At 31.0% G+C, this 26,486-nt stretch overlaps 1 protein-coding gene across 6 annotated transcripts in view; it reads left to right on the top strand.

Annotated features, from left to right (window-relative positions):
• LOC138336857 (early endosome antigen 1-like) overlaps nt 1–10,620 on the top strand; it is a 43,603-nt gene extending 32,983 nt beyond the window's left edge. For 2 of the 6 annotated variants that reach the window (XM_069286450.1, XM_069286455.1), the window contains one exon: nt 2,908–6,403. In XM_069286450.1, coding sequence (XP_069142551.1) covers nt 2,908–3,036 — 129 coding nt within the window. In that variant the 3' untranslated portion in view covers nt 3,037–6,403. Of the gene's footprint in view, nt 1–515; nt 6,409–6,437 lie in introns of those variants that run through there. The other 4 variants (XM_069286451.1, XM_069286453.1, XM_069286452.1 and 1 more) reach the window with 4 other exon arrangements.
• Nucleotides 10,621–26,486: the final 15,866 nt, after the last annotated feature.

Genomic DNA, 26,486 nt, shown 5'->3' on the forward strand with positions numbered 1-26,486 from the left:
ATTTTAATTTAGCCTACATTTGTTTTCAGGATTAAGATGAATATTAATAAGGGTCAAAGAAGTAATATCAACAGGATTTTCCAGACGAATATTAATATTAAGAATAAAATGCTGATGCATCTTCATCTTACATATTTGGGAAAATGGATTGTCCTGCAAAGAACATTCCTAAATTAGGACATAGTTATAATGTGAATAGATGGGTCATATTCACAGAAGTGTTATGTATTTCTTCAATGTATCCATGTGTCATTTATTTTCGAAAGTATAATTCTTAACTTCATGAAGCTAACAAAACAAAAACAAGACAAAGAAATGGATGCATAAATTTGAAAATGAATGTTACCATTATAGAAAATACTTATTGTAGAGAAGAACAGTATGTAAGATAACAGGTCAAACAAATGCAGTATTTTGAAGTAGATTGATAAAACACAAATCAGAGTAGAGTTAGATAGTGTTTACCTGGTAATAACTTGCACTGTTTTACCATCATCGGTTTTCCTATTTGACAGCACCACTGTAGAAATTGTGGGAACATATATTGCCAGGAATGTTCCTCACAAAATGCCAAGCTGCCGTCCTTCAAGAAGCCTCAGCGTGTGTGTGACAATTGTTACATAGAAATCAACAAACGATGACCCAGTTCTTTCGAGAATTAATGCTATAATATTGTACAATTATGTTGAAGTAGTAATTGTCATTATTAATAAAGGGGATTAATATGCCATGACACACACATACTCTGGATAGTTGTATTGTTACTGTAACATACTTATATTAGCGTAAATTGTTTAGGTATAGTGAAATCTAGCTCTTCTCAAAACGGTTTATTGAATAATTCGCTTATTTGCATAAAATTGTCTGAACTCGATTGAACATTTATCCTTGTATTTCAACTTTAGTAATTAAGTAAAGTTAAAGTAGAAAGTATTATAACTATATATTCACTCTATCTAATGTATTATTTTGTTAATGCTACTTTAGAATATCTGTTACGATTATGAATCTCATACGCAGAACGTCGATTGTTTTGCCGACTGCGCAATAAACCAATAATTAGCTAACTGTTTTCAGTACAACAAAGTAAGATAAAATAATCGCTAAGATAGTATGTTTACAGTGTGTGCGCCTTAATTATACTGCTTGACCTATAACTGCTGTGATTTTACGATGAGAATCAGTTGTGATAAATGCTCGATGGAAACCTTAAAGCCATCAATGCAAGTACTTAATATCAAATAACTGGCTGTAAATATACTTTGCCTACAAATTAACTGCTTTATTTTAAATACTAGCCTTTTTTCCAATTCCAAAATTTTGAAATAATTAGTATACCTTTTTTTAGATTTAGATTCCATTAATAAGCCTTTGACTTAGTTCATTGCTTTGTTTTAAATAATTGTTTTAGACTGGAAATCAAAAAAGCAAAATCGTTTTAAATTCTAGTAATAGACTAAGGTATATCTTACAGAACACAACAATTATCATAAACTGTTATTAAAAGCCGAAAACTTGAAAGTTTTAAAAGGGATCTCATTTTTCTCACTTTGTTCATGTTATTTTAACCTGGGTCATTGATTATTTTAATTATGATAATCATAGAATATGTTGTACATAGATTGCATAATTATTTTTAATTAAAACAAAACATTATTGTATGTGTGATTATTAAATCTATATGGATTTGTGGTTGGGGCAGCTGTGATATTGTTATCAAATAATAATTATATAATATTAATGCATACTTCAAGTATTAATCCAAGTATCCATGTTATATTAAGTTACATTTAAATATTCCAAACGGTGAGTGTGATTTTACTGTTTGTCAAATATAGTTTTATTGTGTTGTGGATTTTGGAAGATGAAAGAGAAATTCACTGAAAGTGAGTTGAGAATAAGACAATAAATGGGAGGATGAGAATATGATTATGTTTATGTGTACACCAAGGCAAGGCAAAGTTCTTAAGACCTGGCCCTAATGTCCCGAAATAAAAGCAAAACAAAAGTGACCTTCAAAGTCAAAATAGTTATTTCTGTTATGTAACCTAAGTAAAAATTTGACTAAAGTTTAGTTTTTAATTATTTTTTATTTAAATTTTTTTTATTGAAGTTTTTTTTCGAGAAATCAGGGCCAGATCATCTAACTATGCAGATTCTAGTACTATGATATATAAATAGATCTGACTAAAAAGGCTATTGTTGGTCATCTTATAACATATGTCGTTATTGTAACTTTACCCTTGCCCTTTTTCTTCTTTCTTTTTTTATTATCTCTCCTTTTAGAGCTCTTTTATATGAGAAGTTAATTAAGTAAAAATGCACATGCCCTCACAAAATCATGAGTTTTGTGACCTAATGCAAATTATTTTTGAAAAGAATCAATCGTTAGTTAACATATGGTATCTAATTATGCGAGTTGGTATTGGTTGTCACCAACAGATTGATATGAAACTGCAAATCGATACCTGGTCACAGAAGCAAAAAAATCTGCATACATTTTTATGCCACGGGATTTCGATATTATGATACTTATCCATGCATGAATTATTTTGATTTTCAATCGTTGTTTACAAAAACTAAAATTTCGAATTTTAGGCAGAACCATTTTAAATGTGTTGTCTGTGCTTACATATTCAACGACTCATAATGTATTAATCCTATTTATTGTTTAAAGTCTTTGTTTTTATTCTTAGCTCTATAATTTTAACAGGTTTAAAAGACATGGCGTTATGAAGGGTTGTGTATAAAAATTATGAGTTACATATATATTGTGACTTATTTCAGTTCTTAAGATGCCAGGTGTGTAATCATCAAAGACTTACTTGTTAAGATATTATATTTGGACCATGAACTTGCAAACATACCTTTGTATAATGTGGTTTTGTCTCTTGTATTTTTCTGCAGCACCATTGCCGACAGTGTGGCAACATTTTCTGTAATGATTGCTCCTCCAAGGAGGTCCGTCTAGCCTCGTCAAAGAAACCTGTCAGAGTGTGCAACGCTTGTTATAGAGATATCACACGAAAACAATAGCATTAACGTAAGAAATTTTGATCACCATTCGCTACATCTGATTCCCTTTCCAATGATACCCATTACCAATACACAACGCACTGCACAATAATCCTCCATTATACAATTATATCTAAAAAAATTTAAAGGTGTACAAAATTTTGACATCAGCATGTTATATGTTATGTAATTTATTTACATAATCAATTTTGGTAATGCCATAGAAATGAATTGTTTTGAAATTTCAGCATTTGATATATTTTATTATCCATCATAGATGCATATGATTGCGACCTCATCCCGTCTAAATGCCGTATTATGAATCTATGCACCTCTAGATCTGTCCCAAAATATTTAGCCTTCCCAACATCCCATTTTGAATATCATATTATTTGTAAAAAAAATTGTTGTGCATAAATTAGCATATTTAGATAAAAAAAAAACTTATCGTTCTGAACCCATAGAAATACCATGTAATCCAAACACACTTGCCTACACTGCTAGACAATGGACTGACATGAAATCTACACCAGACTATGTACCTGAATGACACCTTGTTGCACTTCAATGTATTATGAATATATTTGTACCTGTTGTATAAGATGCCATATAATGGTTGTTTGCTGATTCCACATATCTTCTGTTAACATACATGTACTTATCTCATTCGCTCTTGACATTTCATAATAGACTGGCCTTGTCTATGATTCAGAGTCTGAATGTATCTTTCGGGGTAAAAAATTAAATCTTTAAAAATTTATCAGGTTTTGGTGTTAAACCCAAATCATATTTAAAAAGGATATGTTGAACACCATTAAAATGTTAAAAATGTTGAGCATAAATGAATACAAGACCAAAAGAATAATATCACCTTCATCATCGTATAGCAAACTGATTTCACCATAAATGTGATAATAACATATCTATGCATACAAGATTTTATCAGTATGATCTTTTTATTATTGCTGATTTTCCAGCACTATGATGCTATTGTTGTAGATTTCTATGAAATTTGACATAAATACGACAAAACGGTATAAAGGTATTCTGGAAAACTAAATTGAATGGCATTTTTGTAAGGATTATAACCCAAAATTTAAAACCTTATCTATTAAATGAATTCAATTCATTAGATATTATCTATTCTTAATCGATTTAAAATTCAATATAGAGATATTATATTCAACTTTACATTATCAGCGGAAATTCAACGGTCACAGTTTTCGTGTTTCCGTTGTTATCACTTTATCATTTATTAATTAAATAACAATATCGGCTTTAAAGTGCAAACTAACTAGAAAGATGACATTGGTGTTAGATACCAGTAGCATTGCAATACAAAGTGAAGCATACGAAGTATGACAAACCCGATGGAATCGGAGTCTCGGTACTGATGTTGACAAACATCAATAAAAATAAATATATCATTGATTAAATTATTAACTACAGAGTAACTGTATACAATAGATACATTCCCTGTCATTTGTGTAACACGTGCCAGTTGTAAACATTTGTTCACCTGCTAATAATGACATTCTAAACATCCATTTATTTGTGATAATATTGATAATTGAAAACAATTTTACAAATGATATTATTTTCCTTTAGATTTAAAGTTTGCTCTTTTATGTTGTTCTTCACAAAAAGGTCTTTTGATAGTAAGTTTAAAACATGTGCAAGCAGAAAGAAAAACAGTATCAGTTGTATTCAAGTCACTTAGGCCAGATATATTCATGGATCTTTCGGGAAAATATAAATGGACATCATGTAATGTTCGTTTTTTCATGTTTTTAAGCAACACGTTTTCATATTTTAAGGCAGTGTTTTATTATTAGTCACGTGTGCCATAATGTAAGGCTTAGGTTTTTAATGAAAATCTTCATTATTTTGTAATGATATGTAATGTGGTGCTATCATATTAATATGCATTTTGTCAGTTAAAAGTAATTAAAAAAGGTAATTAAATCTCGTATGTTACATAATATTTTATTCCATTCAGAGTTATTTACTTTATAGAGTGTTTTAAGCACATTATATATCACTTTTATATACAAGGACCGTCAATTATGAAAAATAAAAAGTAAATCATACAATGCATTTCTTTTTTTCCTGTGTCATGAATACTTCTATCCGAATGATCTAACGAGGTTTTATATACAAGCACTGTCAGGAAATTAGTTTCTGGGCCAATGGTTCATGTCGGTGTACGATTGAAATCTCGGTTTTGCGTCATTATCACCTACAATGTATATACATAAATGTGTTTCAGGAAAGACTCGATTTCGGAGTCATTGGTTTTAGTTAGCATTCGAAAAAAAATTGGATTCGTTGACGGAATATAATTTTAGAAAAGATAAAGCTACTGACTGATGGACCGTATTGTCGTTCTATGGTTTTTTATATCAATTTCGAATTTTTTTTTAACTTTTTAGCCTACCGTCATCAGATGGTAGGCTATTTAAATCGCCTTTCGTCCGTGGTCCGTCCATCCGTCCGTTAACAATTCTTGATATCGCTATTTCTCAGAAAGTACTAGAGGGATCTGTCTCAAATTTCATACAAACGTTCCCCTAGGGCCCTAGTTGTGCATATTGTCTTTTGGGATCGATCGGTCTACAAGAAGGCCGTTAGGCAGTCATCTTGGATTTTGATAGTTAAAGTTTGTTATTGCTATTTCCCAGAAAGTACTAGAGGGATCTGTCTCAAATTTCATACATACGTTCCCCTAGGGCCCTTATTGTGCATACTGCGTTTTTGGAGCGATCGGTCAACAAGATGGCTGCAAGAAAGCCATCTTGGATTTTGATAGTTAAAGTTTGTTATTGCTATTTCTTAGAAAGTACTGAAGGGATCTGTCTCAAATTTCATATGTATGTTCCCCTTGGACCCTAGTTGTGCATATTGTATTTTTGGACCAATCGGCAAATAAGATGGCCGCCAGGCAGCCATCTGGGATTTTGATAGTTAAGTTTGTTATCGCTATTTCTCGGATAGTACTGAAATGATCTTTCTCAAATTTCATGTGTAGGTTCCCCTAGGGCCCTAGTTTTGCATAATGTGATTTGGGACCGATCGATCCTTACCTAGGTCAATTGAATAATAGATGCTAGGCCGTCGACGAAAGGTATTTTATTATCTATCAAAAACAGAAGCAGACGATTAGTATATTTCTTCACTAAGAAAAGATACTTACTTTACACTATTATCATCATTGAAAAGTTTTAGCCTCTTATTTCACTTCAGAATAAAAATATTTAAAATAATTCATTGCATCCCTAAAAATCCATGGCATTTTGCCTTACATGGAATTAGGAACTGATTGCACAGACAAGAAATGCAAACATATATATTTTAATGTTACAAAAACATATTTTGTTAAAAATGAAATTATAAATGTTGTTAGTAATATTTTCCTATTTCAGTGGGATTAGATTTTCCTTACCATATTTGAGATTATATGGACATTTACAACGGCAGTAGGATTCATATACCAGAGTAGACAATATTGTTGTTGTCGAACAGCTATTATCGTGACAGGAAATCCAGCTGATTGGAAAAAGCAAATATCTGTGTTAAAACTTTTGACATATGCCTCTTAGGACATAAGTTAAATATTTAACTTGAGAAAAATACTAATCTTCTTCCTAAGAAAGAGATGGCGATTTGTGCTCATTGGTCCGTTCCTGTTCCTCATTCGTCCAACAGCCATAAACTCTAACGAGGATTTGTGTTCAAAAGACTAGTACGAGCCAATACAATGTCGTTGCTTCATCATTCATCAATTACTTTTATTATCACAATAACAGGCTAGTGTATAACCTAAACATTCCAACCAAATGTTAAAACCTGTTTAATTACTTTCCTTCATAATTCAAAAAAAAAAAAAAAAAAATGCCGTATGCATGTGTCGTCTGCTTCTCCTGGAATCCGACACTCAAAATCAAGTGGAATCGAATGCACTAGATCAACGATGTTACTACAGCAACCAGAATTATCTAGAAGCACTATAGATATGTTAAAAACACGTATAACAGTCCTTGATAGAATGACTGATTTAAAATACCAGTCTTGTGTTTGAATATTTGATCGGTATCAATATTTTTGTATTATTCATATACGGAATTACGGACAGCCAAAATGTATTGATGTCCATTTATAGTTAATTCATTTATTTCCCTGTTAATTTTACAGGATTTTTTTTTGTCAGATCTGTGTGAAATTCACATAAACAACCATGATTTAAAAATTCAATGCAAATTGACCTCATTCGCAGGTAATTCTCAAAATCATTGTCAGGTTAAAACCGTTCAGGTAAAATTTAACGATATTTATTCGTCAAGTATGAAGTAAGAATCAACTATGATAATATCTGAATCAGTCTTGTATTGCTTTGTATACAATATCCACTTGAAGACATTAAAATATACAATGTAACATTAATTACGACATATGTTTTATTGTTTATAGTGTTTCTATCATTTTAGAGCTATTGAACCGGTAAAGTAATAAAATGATTTATGCGCTAATGATATTATAGATAGAAATTTATTGCAATTGTTACATTATATTTTATATAATAAATATTTGTTGAAATTTCTTTTGTTTATTACATATACAGACTAGGTGAAATAAAGTACATGTATATTAGCTTATTTTTTTTAATTAAAACATGATATTTACTCCCTATGTATATATGATTAAACTCAACTTTTTTTAGAACTGATTCTCTTCCAGCGTTATAACAATAGCTTATTTTTCCGAGATAAAACGTTGTGGTAAACACGATCGAACAAAGTTCTGTTTACAATATCAGTATTTTTTTCGTAAAATCAGTATAACTGAATTATTCATCTTAAGTTTACAAACATATTGTTTGAATAATCTCCCTTTAATCGAAGTTAACACGATGCTACCAAGATAGTTTTCTTGTTTAAAGATGGGCACCTGCGTAGTTACGTTTAGTTTTACTATCCGCAAATGTATTTGATTTTTGGTATGATTTTTGGTATGCCTTTGATGTATTAGTTATGAAATCTAATAACACAATTTAGGTAACATGCACGTGTATAATTTACGAACGTCAATAAATTGATTTTGTATTTATTATATGTGTGTTAAATAATTCTGAGAAAGAGATACATCTTTTGATAACTTATATATTGTACCTGATTAAATTTGTATTGTCGCAATGCTTATTACTTATGAAAAATAAAAAGAAGATAAAGATATGACAAAAAATAATAATAATTTATTTGTGGAGAATATGGATAGAGCGCAAATAGGCTTGTACGCATCATTTCCAACTTTTTTTCTTGCCATTTCTTTATCCATCATGAAATTAGAGCAACCCAACGATTATCAGATCAACAACAACAGATATAACATAAGGTTTCTATTTATATTTTGGCCTGTTTCTCCTAGAAGATATTAAGCTGCCTGTTCTAATTTAAACTTTTTCACTGAGAAAATATAACAGGCAGCTTTGAGAAACAGGTCAGAATGTAAATATAACAGTGTGATGACATAGTGGATTTCACACAGTAGAAAGAGAGAATACAATATCAATAATAACTAAATAAGATCTCCATTGTAACAGAAAGTAAATACAAACACTGCTGGCATTATAAATCCTGGAAAAGGTGAAAAACAGGCGTGTCGGATACATCAGAAGAAAAATCAAATCCTGCAATTGTTACATGACTTCAAAATGAAAGTGATCTGAATTGAACTATCTCCATTTTAAGAACGTATAGTCCCGTGGTATAATGGCTATGACATAATATCGTAACAACAGTGGAAAAGACACAGGTTTTCATTATGATTTTGTTGTATAATAAAACCTATGACCCTTTCCCGTATTTTGACAGGACTGTGTAAGACTTCCTCCCTTAGCTCCACTGTTGCCATCCCTGTTGTGATATTGCTACTAAATCTGTGTAAATCACTACGTGTAAGCTTGTTACCTATGTATATGAACAATTAAAACCTTTTACACATACATGTTTATTTTATATATATATAATGGAAGTGTTCCGGTCAATGTTTTCAAAACCATGATAGACGATTGTTACATAATGTTAACATTATAATGTATTACGAATATTGTTTGATTCTAATTGTTAAAAATAATTATAAACGAAAATGTATATTAATGGCCTCAGAGAATGTTATAAAACTAACCAAATGCAGGATTCCCTGCATAAACTATGTTAACAGTGAAGAATCATGTCGCTGTTTTGCCGTCTGGCACAGTAATAATCAACCGACGCGCGGTAATTAGGACGACAGCGGGAAACATACAACGACCCGCGTTATGAAAATTAACATTAAATTTATTGAAATTGAATTGTTCAGAGGTGATGGTAAGTGTAGTATTAACGGTAAGATAATAACTTTTGTGAATCTATAAAATTACCAATTTCGTTTACATTCCCATTTTAAAAAGCCGTTTCGGAAAGGTAGTGGTCCTTTTAATTGCCTTTAAAAACCAGAGGGAAAACTAGAACACGTAGGGCAAGTATCACGACAGCATTCCGCTGTTACATACTTAGTAGACTTGCTAATGACGTCACATTTAAAACATATTGAAACATTTAATTTATTATCATGGACAAAACAATTTATTGTAACATAATCAAAACATAACAAAGATATGCAGTGAAACTCTTAAAAAGACTTAGTAGAACCTACCTATTCCAGTAGAATAATTCCTCTGTACATATAAGGTATTACATGCCAATGTAGATATGCATTGTATAGTTGAACTGATTTAATTTTATATGAAAATAAAAAAATAACATAAAACATACAAAAAATTCAGTACAAAGTATATTTTAAATAAAGAAAATTAATGCTATTTTTGAAATAATGAATTAATTATCCTTGGTATATATCCAATCACGTGGCAGTGTTTTAATTCAAACTTGTTTAGCACTTCTTCTTAATGCGTCCGTTTTGGATCCATTGATACAATTGAATTAACATTTCAAATCCTGATGACGTGACCAAGATTTGACCTTGTTGCATATCGTGATTTTCGAGAACACATGTGCTATATTGTCGGTATACAACAAATATGTAAACACGAAGGGTTGTAAAAGCATGTAATATACAATATCAAACTCCTTAAAAACAATCACGATTGCAAATGAACAGGTACTTTTGTTTGCTTATTGTATAATGAAAACTTTTCTTTAAATGTATCAAAACCATAAGAGACAATCACTACCGAAATTCATAAAATTTCCTCTAAAATTACTATTTCGTTGTTATCAGATTTATTTACCTCAAAAATGACATTCCATGTTCAAAATTAGTATCAGCACAAAGAGTATAACTTGTACAGCACAGGAGAAATATGAGTGTAAATGCGCGGAAATCCAACTTGAAGTGTTACACATGTAAGGAACAGTCGAATCACATCAAGCGACAACGACACCGCCGATACTCTGGTACCCCATTTTACGATACAACGGGTCTGATAACCTATATTTTATCTTTATACTTATCATCTGGTGAAATTAGCAGTGTGGTTGTAATCATGTGGACGGAAGTGTATATTTTATGTTATTATAAAAAGAGGAAACGGTAAAAGTGTTTTGTTTTGTTTTATTTTTCTAATCATGAAGTCGAAAGCATTTTAAACTTATTTGCAATGTGTTCAAGATATTTCAAGTTAAAACAAATGTCTCATATTTCATCTTGTATACATATCAATTACTTACACTTAGAATCACTTTATAAACATTATACATACATACGTATTAACACCATGTTGGTAACATTGGGCAAGAAGAAAATGGATTTAATTTGTCCTTTCCCAAGAAAATTATAATACAATAATTCATCTTTAAACATTAAAGTAAAACCAGTGCCAGAACTCATGTTATGCAAGGTTTAAATACAAAACCACTTTTGTTATTTTTTTCTGAAACGATTTTGAAGTTAAGAAATTTTATTGGATTTTTATTAAAGAAATATGAGATACTTGTTTTAACTTGGAATATTTTCCGTGTATAATTCATATTGACTCCTTCGTTCTGCTATTAAACGTGCAGAATATTTGGTATTGATGCTTAATTCTTAAAAACTCAATTTACATGGGTGTGAGAAAAGAAATCGTACCATACTTAAAAAATGGAAATAATTATACTTGCATTGTACTATAAGATTTGTTACATTTTTACTATATAATGCCTCCTGTATCGTTTACAGTGTATTGTCAATAAAACGTATTTAGTAATGCCTACTTATATTGAAGAAAATGGAACTGAAAAAAAAAACAATCTTCAAAAACATCATTTTTTATTGAAAATGCTTCAGTTGAAAATATTGATTTTCAGATATCCTGAATATAATCCACATTTTATTATTGAGTGGTATCTTAAAGCAGGTTCGTCACTGGTAAGCGTTAATTTTAATTTTAACATTTGATGATGGAAATGATACAAAAAGATGATAATTTGAATTTTTCTGAATACCGATGGCTACCCTTGAGATATTACGTAAGGAAATTTTACCCTTGAGATATTATGTAAGGTAATTTTACCCTTGAGATATTATGTAAGGTAATTTTACCCTTGAGATGTTATGTAAGGTAGTTTTACCCTTGAGATATTACTTAAGGTAATTTTACCCTTGAAATGTTATGTAAGGTAGTTTTATCCTTGAGATATTATGTAAGGTAATTCTACCCTTGAGATATTATGTAAGGTAATTTTACCCTTGAGAAATTATGTAAGGTAATTTTACCCTTGAGATGTTATGTAAGGTAGTTTTACCCTTGAGATATTACGTAAGGTAATTCTACCCTTGAGATATTATGTAAGGTAATTTTACCCTTGAGATATTATGTAAGGTAATTTTACCCTTGAGATGTTATGTAAGGTAGTTTTACCCTTGAGATATTACGTAAGGTAATTTTACCCTTGAGATGTTATGTAAGGTAGTTTTACCCTTGAGATATTATGTAAGGTAATTCTACCCTTGAGATATTATGTAAGGTAATTTTACCCTTGAGATATTATGTAAGGTAGTTTTACCCTTGAGATATTACGTAAGGTAATTTTACCATTGAGATGTTATGTAAGGTAGTTTTACCCTTGAGATATTATGTAAGGTAATTCTACCGTTGAGATATTATGTAAGGTAATTTTACCCTTGAGATATTACGTAAGGTAATTTTACCCTTGAGATGTTATGTAAGGTAATTTTACCCTTGAGATGTTATGTAAGGTAATTTTACCCTTGAGATATTATGTAAGGTAGTTTTACCCTTGAGATATTACGTAAGGTAATTTTACCCTTGAGATGTTATATAAGGTAATTTTACCCTTGAGATATTATGTAAGGTAATTTTACCCTTGAGATATTTTGTAAGGTGATTTTACCCTTGAGATATTATGTAAGGTAGCTTTACCCTTGAGATGTTATGTAAGAAAATTCTACCCTTGAGGTATTATGTAAGGTAATTTTACCGTTGAGATGTTATGTAAGGTAGTTTTACCCTTGAGATATTATGTAAGGTAATTCTACCCTTGAGATATTACGTAAGGTAATTTTACCGTTGAGATGTTATGTAAGGTAGTTTTACCCTTGAGATATTATGTAAGGTAATTCTACCCTTGAGATATTACGTAAGGTAATTTTACCCTTGAGATGTTATGTAAGGTAATTTTACCCTTGAGATGTTATGTAAGGTAATTTTACCCTTGAGATATTATGTAAGGTAGTTTTACCCTTGAGATATTACGTAAGGTAATTTTACCCTTGAGATGTTATATAAGGTAATTTTACCCTTGAGATATTATGTAAGGTAATTTTACCCTTGAGATATTTTGTAAGGTGATTTTACCCTTGAGATATTATGTAAGGTAGCTTTACCCTTGAGATGTTATGTAAGGAAATTCTACCCTTGAGGTATTATGTAAGGTAATTTTACCGTTGAGATGTTATGTAAGGTAGTTTTACCCTTGAGATATTATGTAAGGTAATTCTACCCTTGAGATATTACGTAAGGTAATTTTACCCTTGAGATGTTATGTAAGGTAATTTTACCCTTGAGATATTATGTAAGGTAGTTTTACCCTTGAGATATTATGTAAGGTAATTTTACCCTTGAGATGTTATGTAAGGTATTTTACCCTTGAGATATTATGTAAGGTAATTTTACCCTTGAGATATTATGTAAGGTAATTTTACCCTTGAGATTTATGTAAGGAATTTACCCTTGAGATATTACGTAAGGTAATTTACCCTTGAGATATTATGTAAGGTAATTTTACCCTTGAGATATTATGTAAGGTAATTTTACCCTTGAGATATTATGTAAGGTAATTTTACCCTTGAGATATTATGTAAGGTAATTCTACCCTTGAGATGTTATGTAAGGTAATTCTACCCTTGAGATATTATGTAAGGTAATTGAACCCTTGAGATATTACGTAAGGTAATTTTGCCCTTGAGATATTATGTAAGGTAATTTTACCCTTGAGATATTACGTAAGGAAATTTTACCCTTGAGATGTTATGTAAAGTAATTCTACCCTTGAGATATAATGTAAGGTAATTCTACCCTTGAGATATTACGTAAGGTAATTTTACCCTTGAGATATTATGTAAGGTAATTTTACCCTTGAGATATTATGTAAGGTAATTCTACCCTTGAGATATTACGTAAGGTAATTTTACCCTTGAGATATTACGTAAGGTAATTTTACCCTTGAGATGTTATGTAAGGTAATTTTACCCTTGAGATATTATGTAAGGTAGTTTTACCCTTGAGATATTACGTAAGGTAATTTTACCCTTGAGATGTTATGTAAGGTAGTTTTACCCTTGAGATATTATGTAAGGTAATTCTACCCTTGAGATATTATGTAAGGTAATTTTACCCTTGAGATATTATGTAAGGTAGTTTTACCCTTGAGATATTACGTAAGGTAATTTTACCCTTGAGATGTTATGTAAGGTAATTCTACCCTTGAGATGTTATGTAAGGTAATTCTACCCTTGAGATATTACGTAAGGTAATTTTACCCTTGAGATGTTATGTAAGGTAATTTTACCCTTGAGATATTACGTAAGGTAATTTTACCCTTGAGATATTATGTAAGGTTATTTTACTCTTGAGATATTATGTAAGGTAATTTTACCCTTGATACATTATGTAAGGTAATTTTACTCTTGAGATATTATGTAAGGTAATTTTACACTTGATATATTATGTAAGTAATTTTACCGTCGAGGTATTATGTAAGATAATTTTACCCTTGAGATAGTATGTAAGAAAGTTATGGATTAAAAATGCTGTATAGGAGGTTATTTTCGCGGGGATGTTATTAACATCATTTTGCGGAACTTGGTTATGATGACGAAAAGATAATCCCTGAAATATTGAAAAATAGTTGAATCATTAATAATCTTTAAACCGGAGCGAGGAAATTTAAACCTGCTTGAATTTTAAATTTCTTGTTTTCAGGTGAAATTGCTAATGTTGACACGCGAAGATAACCGGCTGTCGGTAAATAAACATATATAAAATATATCTGGTATAGGCGCATATTTACAATTGTTTTGGCGAAATTATTCCATTTGATATGTTTTTGGAAAAAAGGCATGGAAGTGAAAGGATTACTGATAGTAATGACTACTTGGCTGACTAAAGTGCTCTATTAACTTCTCCAGTTACTGTCCGCTATCCCAAAGACAAGTTTATGTCCACTGCACTTAAAATACCACTCATGTGATAATATTCTTCAAGCGGGATTGTTTTGTTTTCTTAAATGAAGACCAAAAACTGGACCGCTGACGTCAGTCACGGTCAGGATTTCCAGGTAGATGGAAAAGATATATAGACATCAAACAAGCTCTCTCAGTCATTGGAATCTGAACATTTGCTTTCACTGCGGACAGCTCGTGGGAATCTGCCCAGGTATGTTAAAAATGCTCCAGAGGCATGCCGCAGAACTTTGATGGTACGGTTCACAAGTGTTAGAGTCAAGGGTTTTCGGTTAGTTCTACCAGATAAAGCCTCATCTAGGCCTAGACACATAGACCCCTCCCCACAAGGGAGCCGACATACTGTCGGAAAATGTAGTCCACCGACTCAAGCCACAGTCGCTGACATACCTGTATTGTCCGAGGTGGACGTGAGAAACACACACTGTCATGTCAGACTTGGCCGATAGAGGTCACTTATCACTGTGACGACAGTGGCTTTATCGACGATAGGAAACTATGTAATAGTAATTATGACTACAAATAAAGGCGGGATTGTTTACTAGTCAACACGATTAAGCCCTAATAGGCTATTGCGCGACAGCTATCAGTATCTACCTGGCAGTCAGACTCAGGTGAAAATGAGATATTGATACAGTTAGTGCGAGTATCTCAGGGTTTATATCACACCGCAGAAAATAGGGATCTGGGGTAGATATAGTTCGGGATATATTCGGAATGTCGGGATTAATTCTGATTTCATAGCTATGTATCGCCCTGTTATCACTGTGATGACAGCCAGTTGAAACTGTCAAAGGGAGATAATATTCTTCAGATTGGTAAAATAATACATTCAACGTTTTTTCTCCGTGAAGACGTCTCAAAATAAGTTGTATAAATACCAAGCTAAGCGAAGTTGTCATTGGCATCAATATAATCTAACAATGTGAAACTGCGACGAAAAGCTGTTCTTTTTGTAATTATTGTAAATTGTTTGGTTGGTTTTGTATAACGGGTCATCATTCAAGCAATTATGGTCGGTGAGGATCAAACTATACAGTAACAGGATGTTAACATGATCTTTATCTATTTAACACAGATACCGTATAAGCAATTGTTTTGGCGGGAATTTTATTTTCACTCTTTTTGGACAATCGGCAGGGTCGAGAAAATTTTATCTGTAGAAAATTCGGAAAGTTAAGATTAATTTTGATAGCATCCAATGGATTGAAGTCAAAATTCTACAAACCTTTTTAAATGAGAGTCAAGAACTTTTCACCCGTGAAAATATGCGCTATACATGTCTTAACCGACAGATATATATTTTTTCTTTCTTAATAGAACACGAATGTTCAACGAATTTGATATTTATTTTACATTATTGAAAATTTAATTTCTTTTTATTCCAATAATGAGTGGATTTTGAATTTGACATCACGTGAAAATAATCTGTATGGAAACAAAAATACTTATCCTTCTTTTACATTAACACACATTCCACCATGTACCACTGAAAAAAGAGTGATAAACTACAACATTGTTCTGCGAGATCAAAAGAATATGATGATATAACATGTAAAACAGGTTTCTTGCCTATTATATAATTAAAAGGGAAAAGAGAACAATATAAACAATACAAAGAATAAGTTTGCCTCCACGGCTGTTGTCTAAGCTGCTGCATGAAATAAACTTGTTAAACCTATTGCAACAAACCATACTCGCAAAAACTATGCCAAATAACGCAAGCACTTGCTCTTTTTATGTCGGTCATCTGTGTAATAATTAGGACACAGATACACGAGGAATGGTTTTGATCTAACATCAAATACAGGCACACCCACATATCTTGATTCTTAAGTAAAAATGATTAGATGTCTAATTTTCCTAATACGATGTAAATATGAATAAAATGAAGTTATCTTCCCGGAATGATCTATTACTAACGGCTGTTTTGAACGATGGCGTACCTTTGTTCCAATCCTTCTCGATGTGTTTGACCAAGGAGCATTTTTATATCATATGCTTTAAAAAAAAAATAATAATAATCGTTCCCCGCAGCCTCTAGAAGTCCTCGTCTGATATAGTCTATAGAAGGTCGGATGTATTTTGAGGAGTTATTGCTGTATCGTATATAGATTATGACCGATAGCCGGTATATTTGTTTACGCTACATGATGACGTTTGTAAAATAAAGTGGAAAACATAACGAAGTAATGAAAGTGTTATGGAACATTATATTATAGTAAATTTATAATTCTACGTTACATCGCGGACGAATAATTATTTTGTTTGTATTTGCACTCTTTTAAATCTGTTTTTGAATTCTGATTTTGTAATTACTGTACGTTTGTTGTCCTAAACATTCGTAAAATCCTATATGGAAAACTGTGTTTTGAATCTATTCTTAATATTTTTTTATGACAGTTAATTAATATTATATATGTAAATCAAAATGACAATCTTTCATCGAGTTTGAAAACAGATTTTGTGCTCTTCAACAACATTCGATCTGTTTAAGATTATTAATGATTAAGCACCAGGGATCAGAAAGAAAAAATATCTACAGTTTTATATCTATTTTTTTATCATTTCTTTTACTATTTTCGACGTATACACTGTTTTAGAGCTTTTAATATACGCATGTAAACAGAGTAAAGATGCATATTTATATTTAGATAAATCTACATTTAAATTCCAATAGTCATTTTACGTAGCCAATCTTATGTTGCTTTCGATTTTTACTTATATCCGAGCACTTCTTAAAAATCACACACGTATGCGATACAGACTACAAATAGTTATCTGTTTTAAGGTTCTGGAGTTGCACGTAGAATTGAATTCCGTTCTCCAATTTATGAATCACATTATCATACTGTAGAATTTTAATGCATTCCAACATGCTTAAACGTCTTCAAACACAAAAACAACGTGACTATCTTCCAAGTGAAAGCAGAACAGTGTATAAACATATGGATTGGTACATTACTTAGACAAACGCTTTTTGTGTTGTAGACTACATTGATAAAATATTAACTTGAGAGAAATGCACCCTTAAAACAGGATATGCAAAAACATGCTGATTAGATGTAACAAATTGGAGAGTTTGGCTTGACCAGAGAGTATCTCAACCGATTTATTGTACAGATACTTGACAACCTGAAAGTGTCTTGTAACACGACATAGCATAAAAAAGTCATTTTCAAAAAACATGAAACATAGATAAAGTTTTGTATACACCGAAGAACAAGGTCAGGTGAATTTGTGTTTGAATAAATTGCACTAACCCTTTATATATGTAACCGTAACTATAATGTGGAAAAAGTGACTACTAAAGAAAAAACTGATTTATAATTTATCAAAGTGATGATATAACCCTTATTTTTCAATAAAATGTCTGGCTTTTTATTAATATTTTTTTTATTAATTTTTATCTATTATCATTAACAGTATCTTTTTTGTGTGGACAATGGTCTATTAAATAAGTAATGAAACTAATTGCAATAATACCGGGATATTACTTTAGAAGTTAAAACAAGAATATTTTTCCCTGTCGACTGACGTTCGTACTTGGCACCTAATGGGACTTTTATAGAAAAAAATAATGAAATAAGTATAGATAGTTATTTTCCTCTATATACATGCTACATATTTATGATGTTCAGATAAAACGGAACACAATACAAAAAAAACTCTCAGTTTTTCAATATTATGGAAATGGTGTAAACTTTTGTAGGTTTTGATATTTATTGCCAATTAAAAGAATTGCTGCAAGCAAAATTGATTTCTCTTTCCATTTCCAAGTGATTATGATTTCAAGCTATTTTTCGCACTAATACATTTATGAATAATTACAGTGAGTTTTCACTGACCGCGCAAGATTATCTTTTTGTGATTTATAACACGGATATCATGAAATTACACAAAAACTGCAAAAAGAACAAAAAATACTGCAATGTACCATTTTGCTTAAAAGATATTAAAAAATATTTTCGGAATTCACTTACCATAGCTGTGAATGTATGCGCCCAAATATCAATTTTAGCTAAACTTAAAAGAGGAAATAAATCGGGTACTGCTCATTGATTATATACGTGCACATGTCAAAGAAAAAAATATGAAATTAAACATGATTCAAACATATTCAAAAAAAAGGTGAAAAGACAAAAATTAGATCACAAAAACCACTATAATTAGGATTTTTTTTTTGTTTTTTTTTTACATTTTTTCCTACTCATTTTTGATATTTGATTTTGCTCATTTCATTTCATTTCAGAAATATTTTATTAACAATACAAATATAAAGAAAATTACAAAGTATTGCTAAAAGAATTAGACAACAGGCGCAATGCCTATATCGGTCTCATTTGCTCATGATTATTTTTCACATAAGGAGACGAATTGTGTTGAAAAGAGTGTGCTTTTTAGTTCATAATTTAAGACAATCGATTTGATGATGTTAATTGCCTTATCGAAAATTGTGTTCTTTTCTAAATCCTTTGCATTGAAATCGCCAATACCATAACCCATTAAAACGTCTTAACTGTCTTTGTTCCTGTACAAACGATGATCTAACATGTTATATATACGGTAATTAAGTCAGATTTGTTTATAAACATTCTAATCTCGACGTCAACAGACAAGATAGTGATGATTGCCCAGAAACTGACACACTGGATTCAAAATCAATTTAGCTCGTGTCAAAAGCAAATCCCTGATAGTACAGTACGAGATTCGGGAAACTGATGATAACGTTACGTAGAGGTGAAAGTGCCACCGTACAATGTGAACTAGGTACTATGGTCACTGATGTGGGGTTTTTTACGTTATTAAAATGTAAATAGGTCAATAAATTCATTATATGAAGCGATTTAGGTATATACTTTTCAATATCCATATTGATATTGACTGAGTGCTCTTTTCCAATCTGCTATTCTTAAAACGACAAATCAGTTATGTGGCTCAACCTTCAATTGTCTTAAGATTTCGGTTAATCCGCTATTATGATTATGCTTTCTTAACATCAATGGTATTAATTTCGAAATTTTCAATCGGAATTTTCATGAAAATGTCATCCTCAATATACGTGCTTTTTGGGTGTTTTATACAATGCAAATACATTCAAATGATTTTTAATCGTGTTTTCAACAAACAATTTTATTTTACGAATTTTTCAAGCCCCGAATAAATCTTAAAATCATCTTTGAATTAAAAAGGCAAGCAACATGATAATACGATTTTCTAAGAAGATTTATATTAATAATGTATTATGGAAAACGCTTTATATAATATAACATCATCAAAACTATATTGAAAAAGAACAATCAAATACTTTAAATATAACAATAGTTGCGTAAATCAATTTTCTCCTACGTATGTTTCATTAAACATATTCTTTGTCATATATTAATAGGACAACTAATTAAACAGAAGCAATACTAAATAATTCTTTTGGTGGACATTTACATAAAATATAGATATGAAAACGATGCACAAAATAATCATTGATAATTTTTCATGCAGAAAGGTTGTTTAATGAAAATATTCAGTAATTTGTTTTACTTATATAATCGTTATGAAATTGTTATATTCAATAACTTAATGATATAGACATTTTTATCAATAAATAAGTCCATTCGGAGCAATTTTCCTTATCATGTGTATGTTTAGTTACCTCAGATGTATTTTTAAGGTAGATATTTTATACTTACTCTTACAACATCCGAAGCAAACAAAACAATTCTATTTACACCTTTCTCTTCTTCTGTATTGTTATTTTCCATAGAAATAAAAAATAGGATGATAATAAAAATTATCTCCCTCTTGTTATGTCTAGTTCATATTTATCTCCTTTATCCGACATGGATAATACTCGAGGCTGGAATGCTTAGTTTTACTTTCGCATCTTTATAAATTTATCTGTCACTCGAAGAATTATCATAAATTTATGTCGAGTACAAAACTGTTGTCAGTAATTTTAGCATGATAAGTACTATTGAAAAAAACATCTTAGTTTCTTCATTTTCGAATAATTTGTTTTTATCTCTGCAATCCTGGAAATTATCCTAACACTTTAACAAATCAACGTATTGCATTAAAAGAAGAAACTGTGATAAAACATCAGCATTGTTTATTTAAGATATATATATTTAATTATTCAACAAGACAATATATTCACCATGGACAATTAACTTAAAGTCACTTCTTATTAAACATAACGAATAAAAGTAATAATAATGCATCATGTTAATAATAACAATATTACAAAGTATGACTGCATATAATTTAATTGTATATATAATGCTGTCTGCATATATATATATTTTTGAATGTGTTCTTTCCCCCACAATAAAATGTATGATATAGTATATGTTTCTTTTTACACCTAGAAATTAATTTAATTTATATTTTGATGATTTATAGAAAAAAAGATAAATACACAAAGTATACAATAAGGTTAATATCATAGAACTTTAAAACAGACGTATTTGTATATTGATACTAATAATAAGTAAACAACAGTTGGTTGTCTCCAAAATAGCACTGTCGCGCTCTGAAAAGACATCAAAAAGTGTATCAGCAAATGTTATTTTCTACTTAATGTAAAATGGTTTCCTCAGTTTGAAGTGCTAAGTATACGTAGTAACTTACTTTACTATGAAGAAGCACTATATTTTCCTTTTTAATTTTAATATTTATACGTGTCTTCAATCAATAAATTTTCATTTCACAAATACTATATTTTTTATACATATGTATCAAGACCATTATATGACGTTCTGATACAATAATAATATAGTTAAATATATATTACCAAATGGCATTCCAATTCACGGAGTAAGAAGACTAGGGGAGGGATCCGGAAAAACTGACAAGTCCGTGGAACGTGTGATAGCCAATCGGCAGTTTGATCAAACTTTCCAATTAGCTTTATCATGCTAAGGTATTAACTGAACACACCCGATAACGTTACTTTCGCTGACAGCCCAGTCGGCATGTCATGGAACCGTATTACAGCCCAAACGACAACCACGTGACCGATATATCCCTCCCCGACCTAGTTACAGACAGGTAGACAGGTATGCTCTACTGCACGATGTTTTCGGGAGTCTGTTTTCCAAATACTAGTATGGATGATTGTGGAATAATGAATATCCAATCTGATACACGTGAAACCACTTATATTAAGATACAATAATTTATGTATCTCTTGAGATGTGAACTAATCTATTTGTAAATGAATATTGATAGTGTTTAATAAATGGTAGTTTACAAATGTTTGTTTTTCATATATATAATCATGAAAATGGAACAAACATATCTATCCAAAGCGGCGCGTAATGTTTCATATACCGAAAATGATAAATCAAATTCTTTTCTTTTTCAAATGAAAGTATTAATTGTCACTTACAATACATCTTTGCAGAATTATTTTAAAGGCACGATTTCGGCACTGTGAGGCAAACGCCATCATCTACTGACGCAAAAATATTTCCATGTACACGTGCCTTTATTGCAAATTATGTATTGTAAAAAAATCATTGTTTTCGTATTTCTTATTTTATCTTATCTTTTTTTTCATCTTTTACTTTATTTACTCTTTTACGTTTTATTTTATTTATTTTGATTTATTTTTGCATTACATTAAATCGTTAATGAAATTTTAGAGAGCTTGCTGATGTCCATTCCAGTATTAATTATATTAAATAATACTCCACGCAATCACATAAATGAAAATGTAACAATATTGTCAACCGGGAGCAGACAGGCAATTTCTTAATTTCTTTCTTGATGCTAATTCACCAAAACAGTTATTAAGCCATTGTCACTGATAATAGAAAAATATGTCCTACTCGTTCTGTTTTATTAGCGAACATTGAATTTTGGAGAAATGCACTTGAACGCAATTAAAGCGAAAATAAAGCCTCACAAATATAAATAATATACACTTATAGTCTAAATATTACAGTAAATCATTAAAATATAATTTTTATCACACTTTCGGCGTGTCGGTTGCTCTCAGAGTAAACGGTTTGTGTTGATACACAATATGGTGTAACTTTTTGTTTTAATGGAATATATTATTTACAATATTTTACTTTTTTTCTGTCTAAATAAAGCATTCCTTTACATCGATTTTATTTTGTCATATTTATTTATAAAAAATCAATACATGGATGTTTTAAGTATAACTGCGTTCAGCTAACACATCTTCCATAATGAAGCTTAGAGAACAAAAATATCAGATGGTGACAAAAGCATATATAAAGTTAGACTTAGATATCAAGATTTTTTAGAACAACACTTGCTCTTCCTACATTTACTTTGCTTTAAAAGTGGGAGATGTCTTGTTAGGTACAATCACAGGTTATAACTCTATTAAAGATAAACTGCGTTATCCACAAGTTTATTTATACGTCACACTAAAGCAGTGTGTAAGATCAATAAGAACTGTTCAGAACGTGATAAATATCAATTCAAATTTCATCATATTATATAGTTACGTCAGGTACTGCTTTTCCGATTAACTAGATTTGATTTCATATGACAAATTATTATCATTGAATAATTCTGCGGAATCCTTAGCTGTAGCGATGTATTTACAGAAAATCTTGTAATACTTGAATTTTTTGCTGTTGTTGTTTTTCTTATTATGTAAAATTAAAAAAAATCTAATATATAAATTGAATTGCTTTATCACTTTACACAAAACAGCAATGGAAGTAAAATTTATTTACTTCTGTAATTTATACAAGTAACCATATTTCAGCACGACATACTCTCGAGCCAATGAAAATAATTATCACTATATGTTTCTGCCCGAAAAAAGGTATAATTCAGTTTTGCTTGAGTATATTCATTGTGATTAAAATAAATATATTTTGAAAATAAACAGACCGAATAACTACAGATATTTTCATTTAATATTTATCGACAATGGACATATCCAATAGATAACAAATCAAAATGTTACGTTGACTTCGACGTGATCTCCGTGAAATCTCATTAGTTATATTTGGAATATTTATTCTTGACAACGTCATTAGAATATGTTCTGAATTGATGAGTTAATGTTATGAAAAACGAATCAGATTTACTTCTTATCGAACATTTTCTTCATACAATAATGTTTTGGTAATCCCCTTAAGTGAAGTAGCCAAATTGATTATAATTGTATTTTGAATGGTTTAAACCGTCTTGTGATGCCAGTAAGTAACATCTCGCCTTAGAAAGAATTGTTACAGCCCCAAAAGTATACATCACATAACACACAAAGCCACTGGTTTTATTAAAACATCCTTTTATTGAAACTAGTCGAAGCCATGTTTGTTTAAAACATGACACCTTGGTGCCCTACACCTAACATAGGTATATTTGGATATTTACGCTAATAGATACCTAAGACGGAGTGATTTTCCAGATCCCGGCACGACTCCGAGAGGGCGGAGAGGGTCTGTTATAACAGAAACCGATGGTTCGGGTCCGTTGGCAGAGTCTATAACAGTAAATAGGGTCGTAATTGACGTGTTTACTCCTGTGTTTAGTCCTACCGTGATCTGCGGCGCCTAACACACGCATTTGTAATGTGATTCTCCACAGACATGACTGGAGGCTTAGGTCCCCGTAATGGCTTCAGGGAAAACATAGTCGCCAACGCTCTCCAAGGAACTCGATTTTGGAGTTCATATCACATGAACTTGCGCAAGACTACAAGTGGTTGTTCCAGCACTCAACCCAGTACTTGAGGTATCTTTCTGAACTTTTCCACAATTACCACTTAGGACAAGTTCTAGAGCTTACCCCTGAGAAAGGATTTGGTCTGTGTAACGATTGGCCTGGCTATAGATCAATCCACAATAAGTGCGCTGTTGATTTCTGTTTTTCTTTTTCAGAGATTAACTTTATCACTCGAATTGATTGCAATATATTTTTGGAATAAAGTTTTGACACTTAATGCGTTGAATTGTACAACTGTTTGATTTGAGGTTAAAGAAGATTATCATTTTATGTAGCAAGACAATTATCATTTCCTGTGTATCACGAAACAAACCTTCAATAAAGTATGCTAATGTTATTTGCTCATAAATTGAAATTAATTCTCTTACTTTGTTTTTGTGGTTTCCTAAAAGAAAAAAAATATATATTTACTGTTTTTCTGTTTCAGTAGACCTACTGACCTAATATCCTTAAAGCAATAAAAAAGATTTCACAACAACCATCAACCAACGACATATTTATATAAACTGAGTATCTACATACGCATATACAATATGGAGAAAGGGCTATGTATGTTTTGTGCCCTTTTTGGCCTGCAAATTCATCATATTTTAACCTATAGCTAGTGTTAAGAAAGTAAGTGTATTTGAAATATACTATGGGTTCTAATTTTGCAGCTTTAGTAGTTATGATAACCATCTGAAATCACTGTAAAGCTATAGTCGCGGCGACTTTATTTCGCGCTATCACGCCTAACGCTTATTTCACGCCGACTTTGTTTCGCGTATTCACGCCTAACACTTATTTTGCGCCGACTTTATTTCGCGCCATCACGCCTAACGCTTATTTTGCGCCGACTTTATTTCGCGCATTCACGCCTAACACTTATTTTGCGCCGACTTTATTTCGCGCTATCACGTCTAACGCTTATTTCACGCCGACTTTGTTTGGCGCTATCACGCCTAACGCTTATTTTGCGCCGACTTTATTTCGCGCCATCACGCCTAACGCTTATTTTGCGCCGACTTTATTTCGCACATTCACGCCTAACACTTATTTTGCGCCGACTTTATTTCGCGCTATCACGTCTAACGCTTATTTCACGCCGACTTTATTGCGCGCCATCACGCCTAACACTTATTTTGCGCCGACATTATTTCGCGCCATCACGCCAAACGCTTATTTTGCGCCGACTTTATTTCGCGCCATCACGCCTAACACTTATTTTGCGCCGGCTTTATTTTTTGCGAAAATAAGTTGGTTTACAGTCAGCGTATTTGATTGATTTATATTCATCGTCCTCTTGATAGAACAGAAACAAAACAACAACAAAAAATTTATAATATTAGATTTTCATGAAAAAGTTAATGGGTTCTCTAATCATTTCGATGATATGGCCTATCATAAAATAAAGCAAACTATTTGTTTCCGATACAATCATCGTTTGTTGAAATTGTTTTGCGCACAATATTTGGTTCGACATATCTGCTTAGTTTGATTTCATTTTGACTTTTGTCACATGGGAAATAGTGTGCTTATTGATATTGGCATTTAACCATTGAAAGATGATCTTGTTTTCAATTAATATTTAATTAAAATATGCACATTAACAGAACATTGAATTAATTTATATTTTTTGTCAGGATTTTTTTTCTTTACTCGTTGAAGCAATTTCACATATCAGGTTTTTCTTCAAATTCGTTTAAAAGTTTACCTCAACTTGAAAATAGAAAAGGCAAAAATACAATACAAACGGAAAATATGAGATTTATTATTTTGAAAATTTAAAAGTATTAAAAGTAATATACATGCATTTCAACGACAATTTTTATTCATTTAAATTTTTGAAGATCGATGGCTTTATCAATGTTTTTATTGTAAAGAAATGCTCGCGTCTTTGATATATTTTATCATTCTAAAAGGAATGGAAATTAAAAATTGAACAAAAACAAAAAGTTGCCTGATATGAACGAAGCATGGAATATTAAGACGCAGTATCACAGTTAACATTTCATAGTCTGATTGTTTGTTTCATTCCA

Source organism: Argopecten irradians, chromosome 12 (assembly GCF_041381155.1).
Source record: "Argopecten irradians isolate NY chromosome 12, Ai_NY, whole genome shotgun sequence".
Classification (NCBI taxonomy): Eukaryota; Metazoa; Mollusca; class Bivalvia; order Pectinida; family Pectinidae; genus Argopecten; species Argopecten irradians.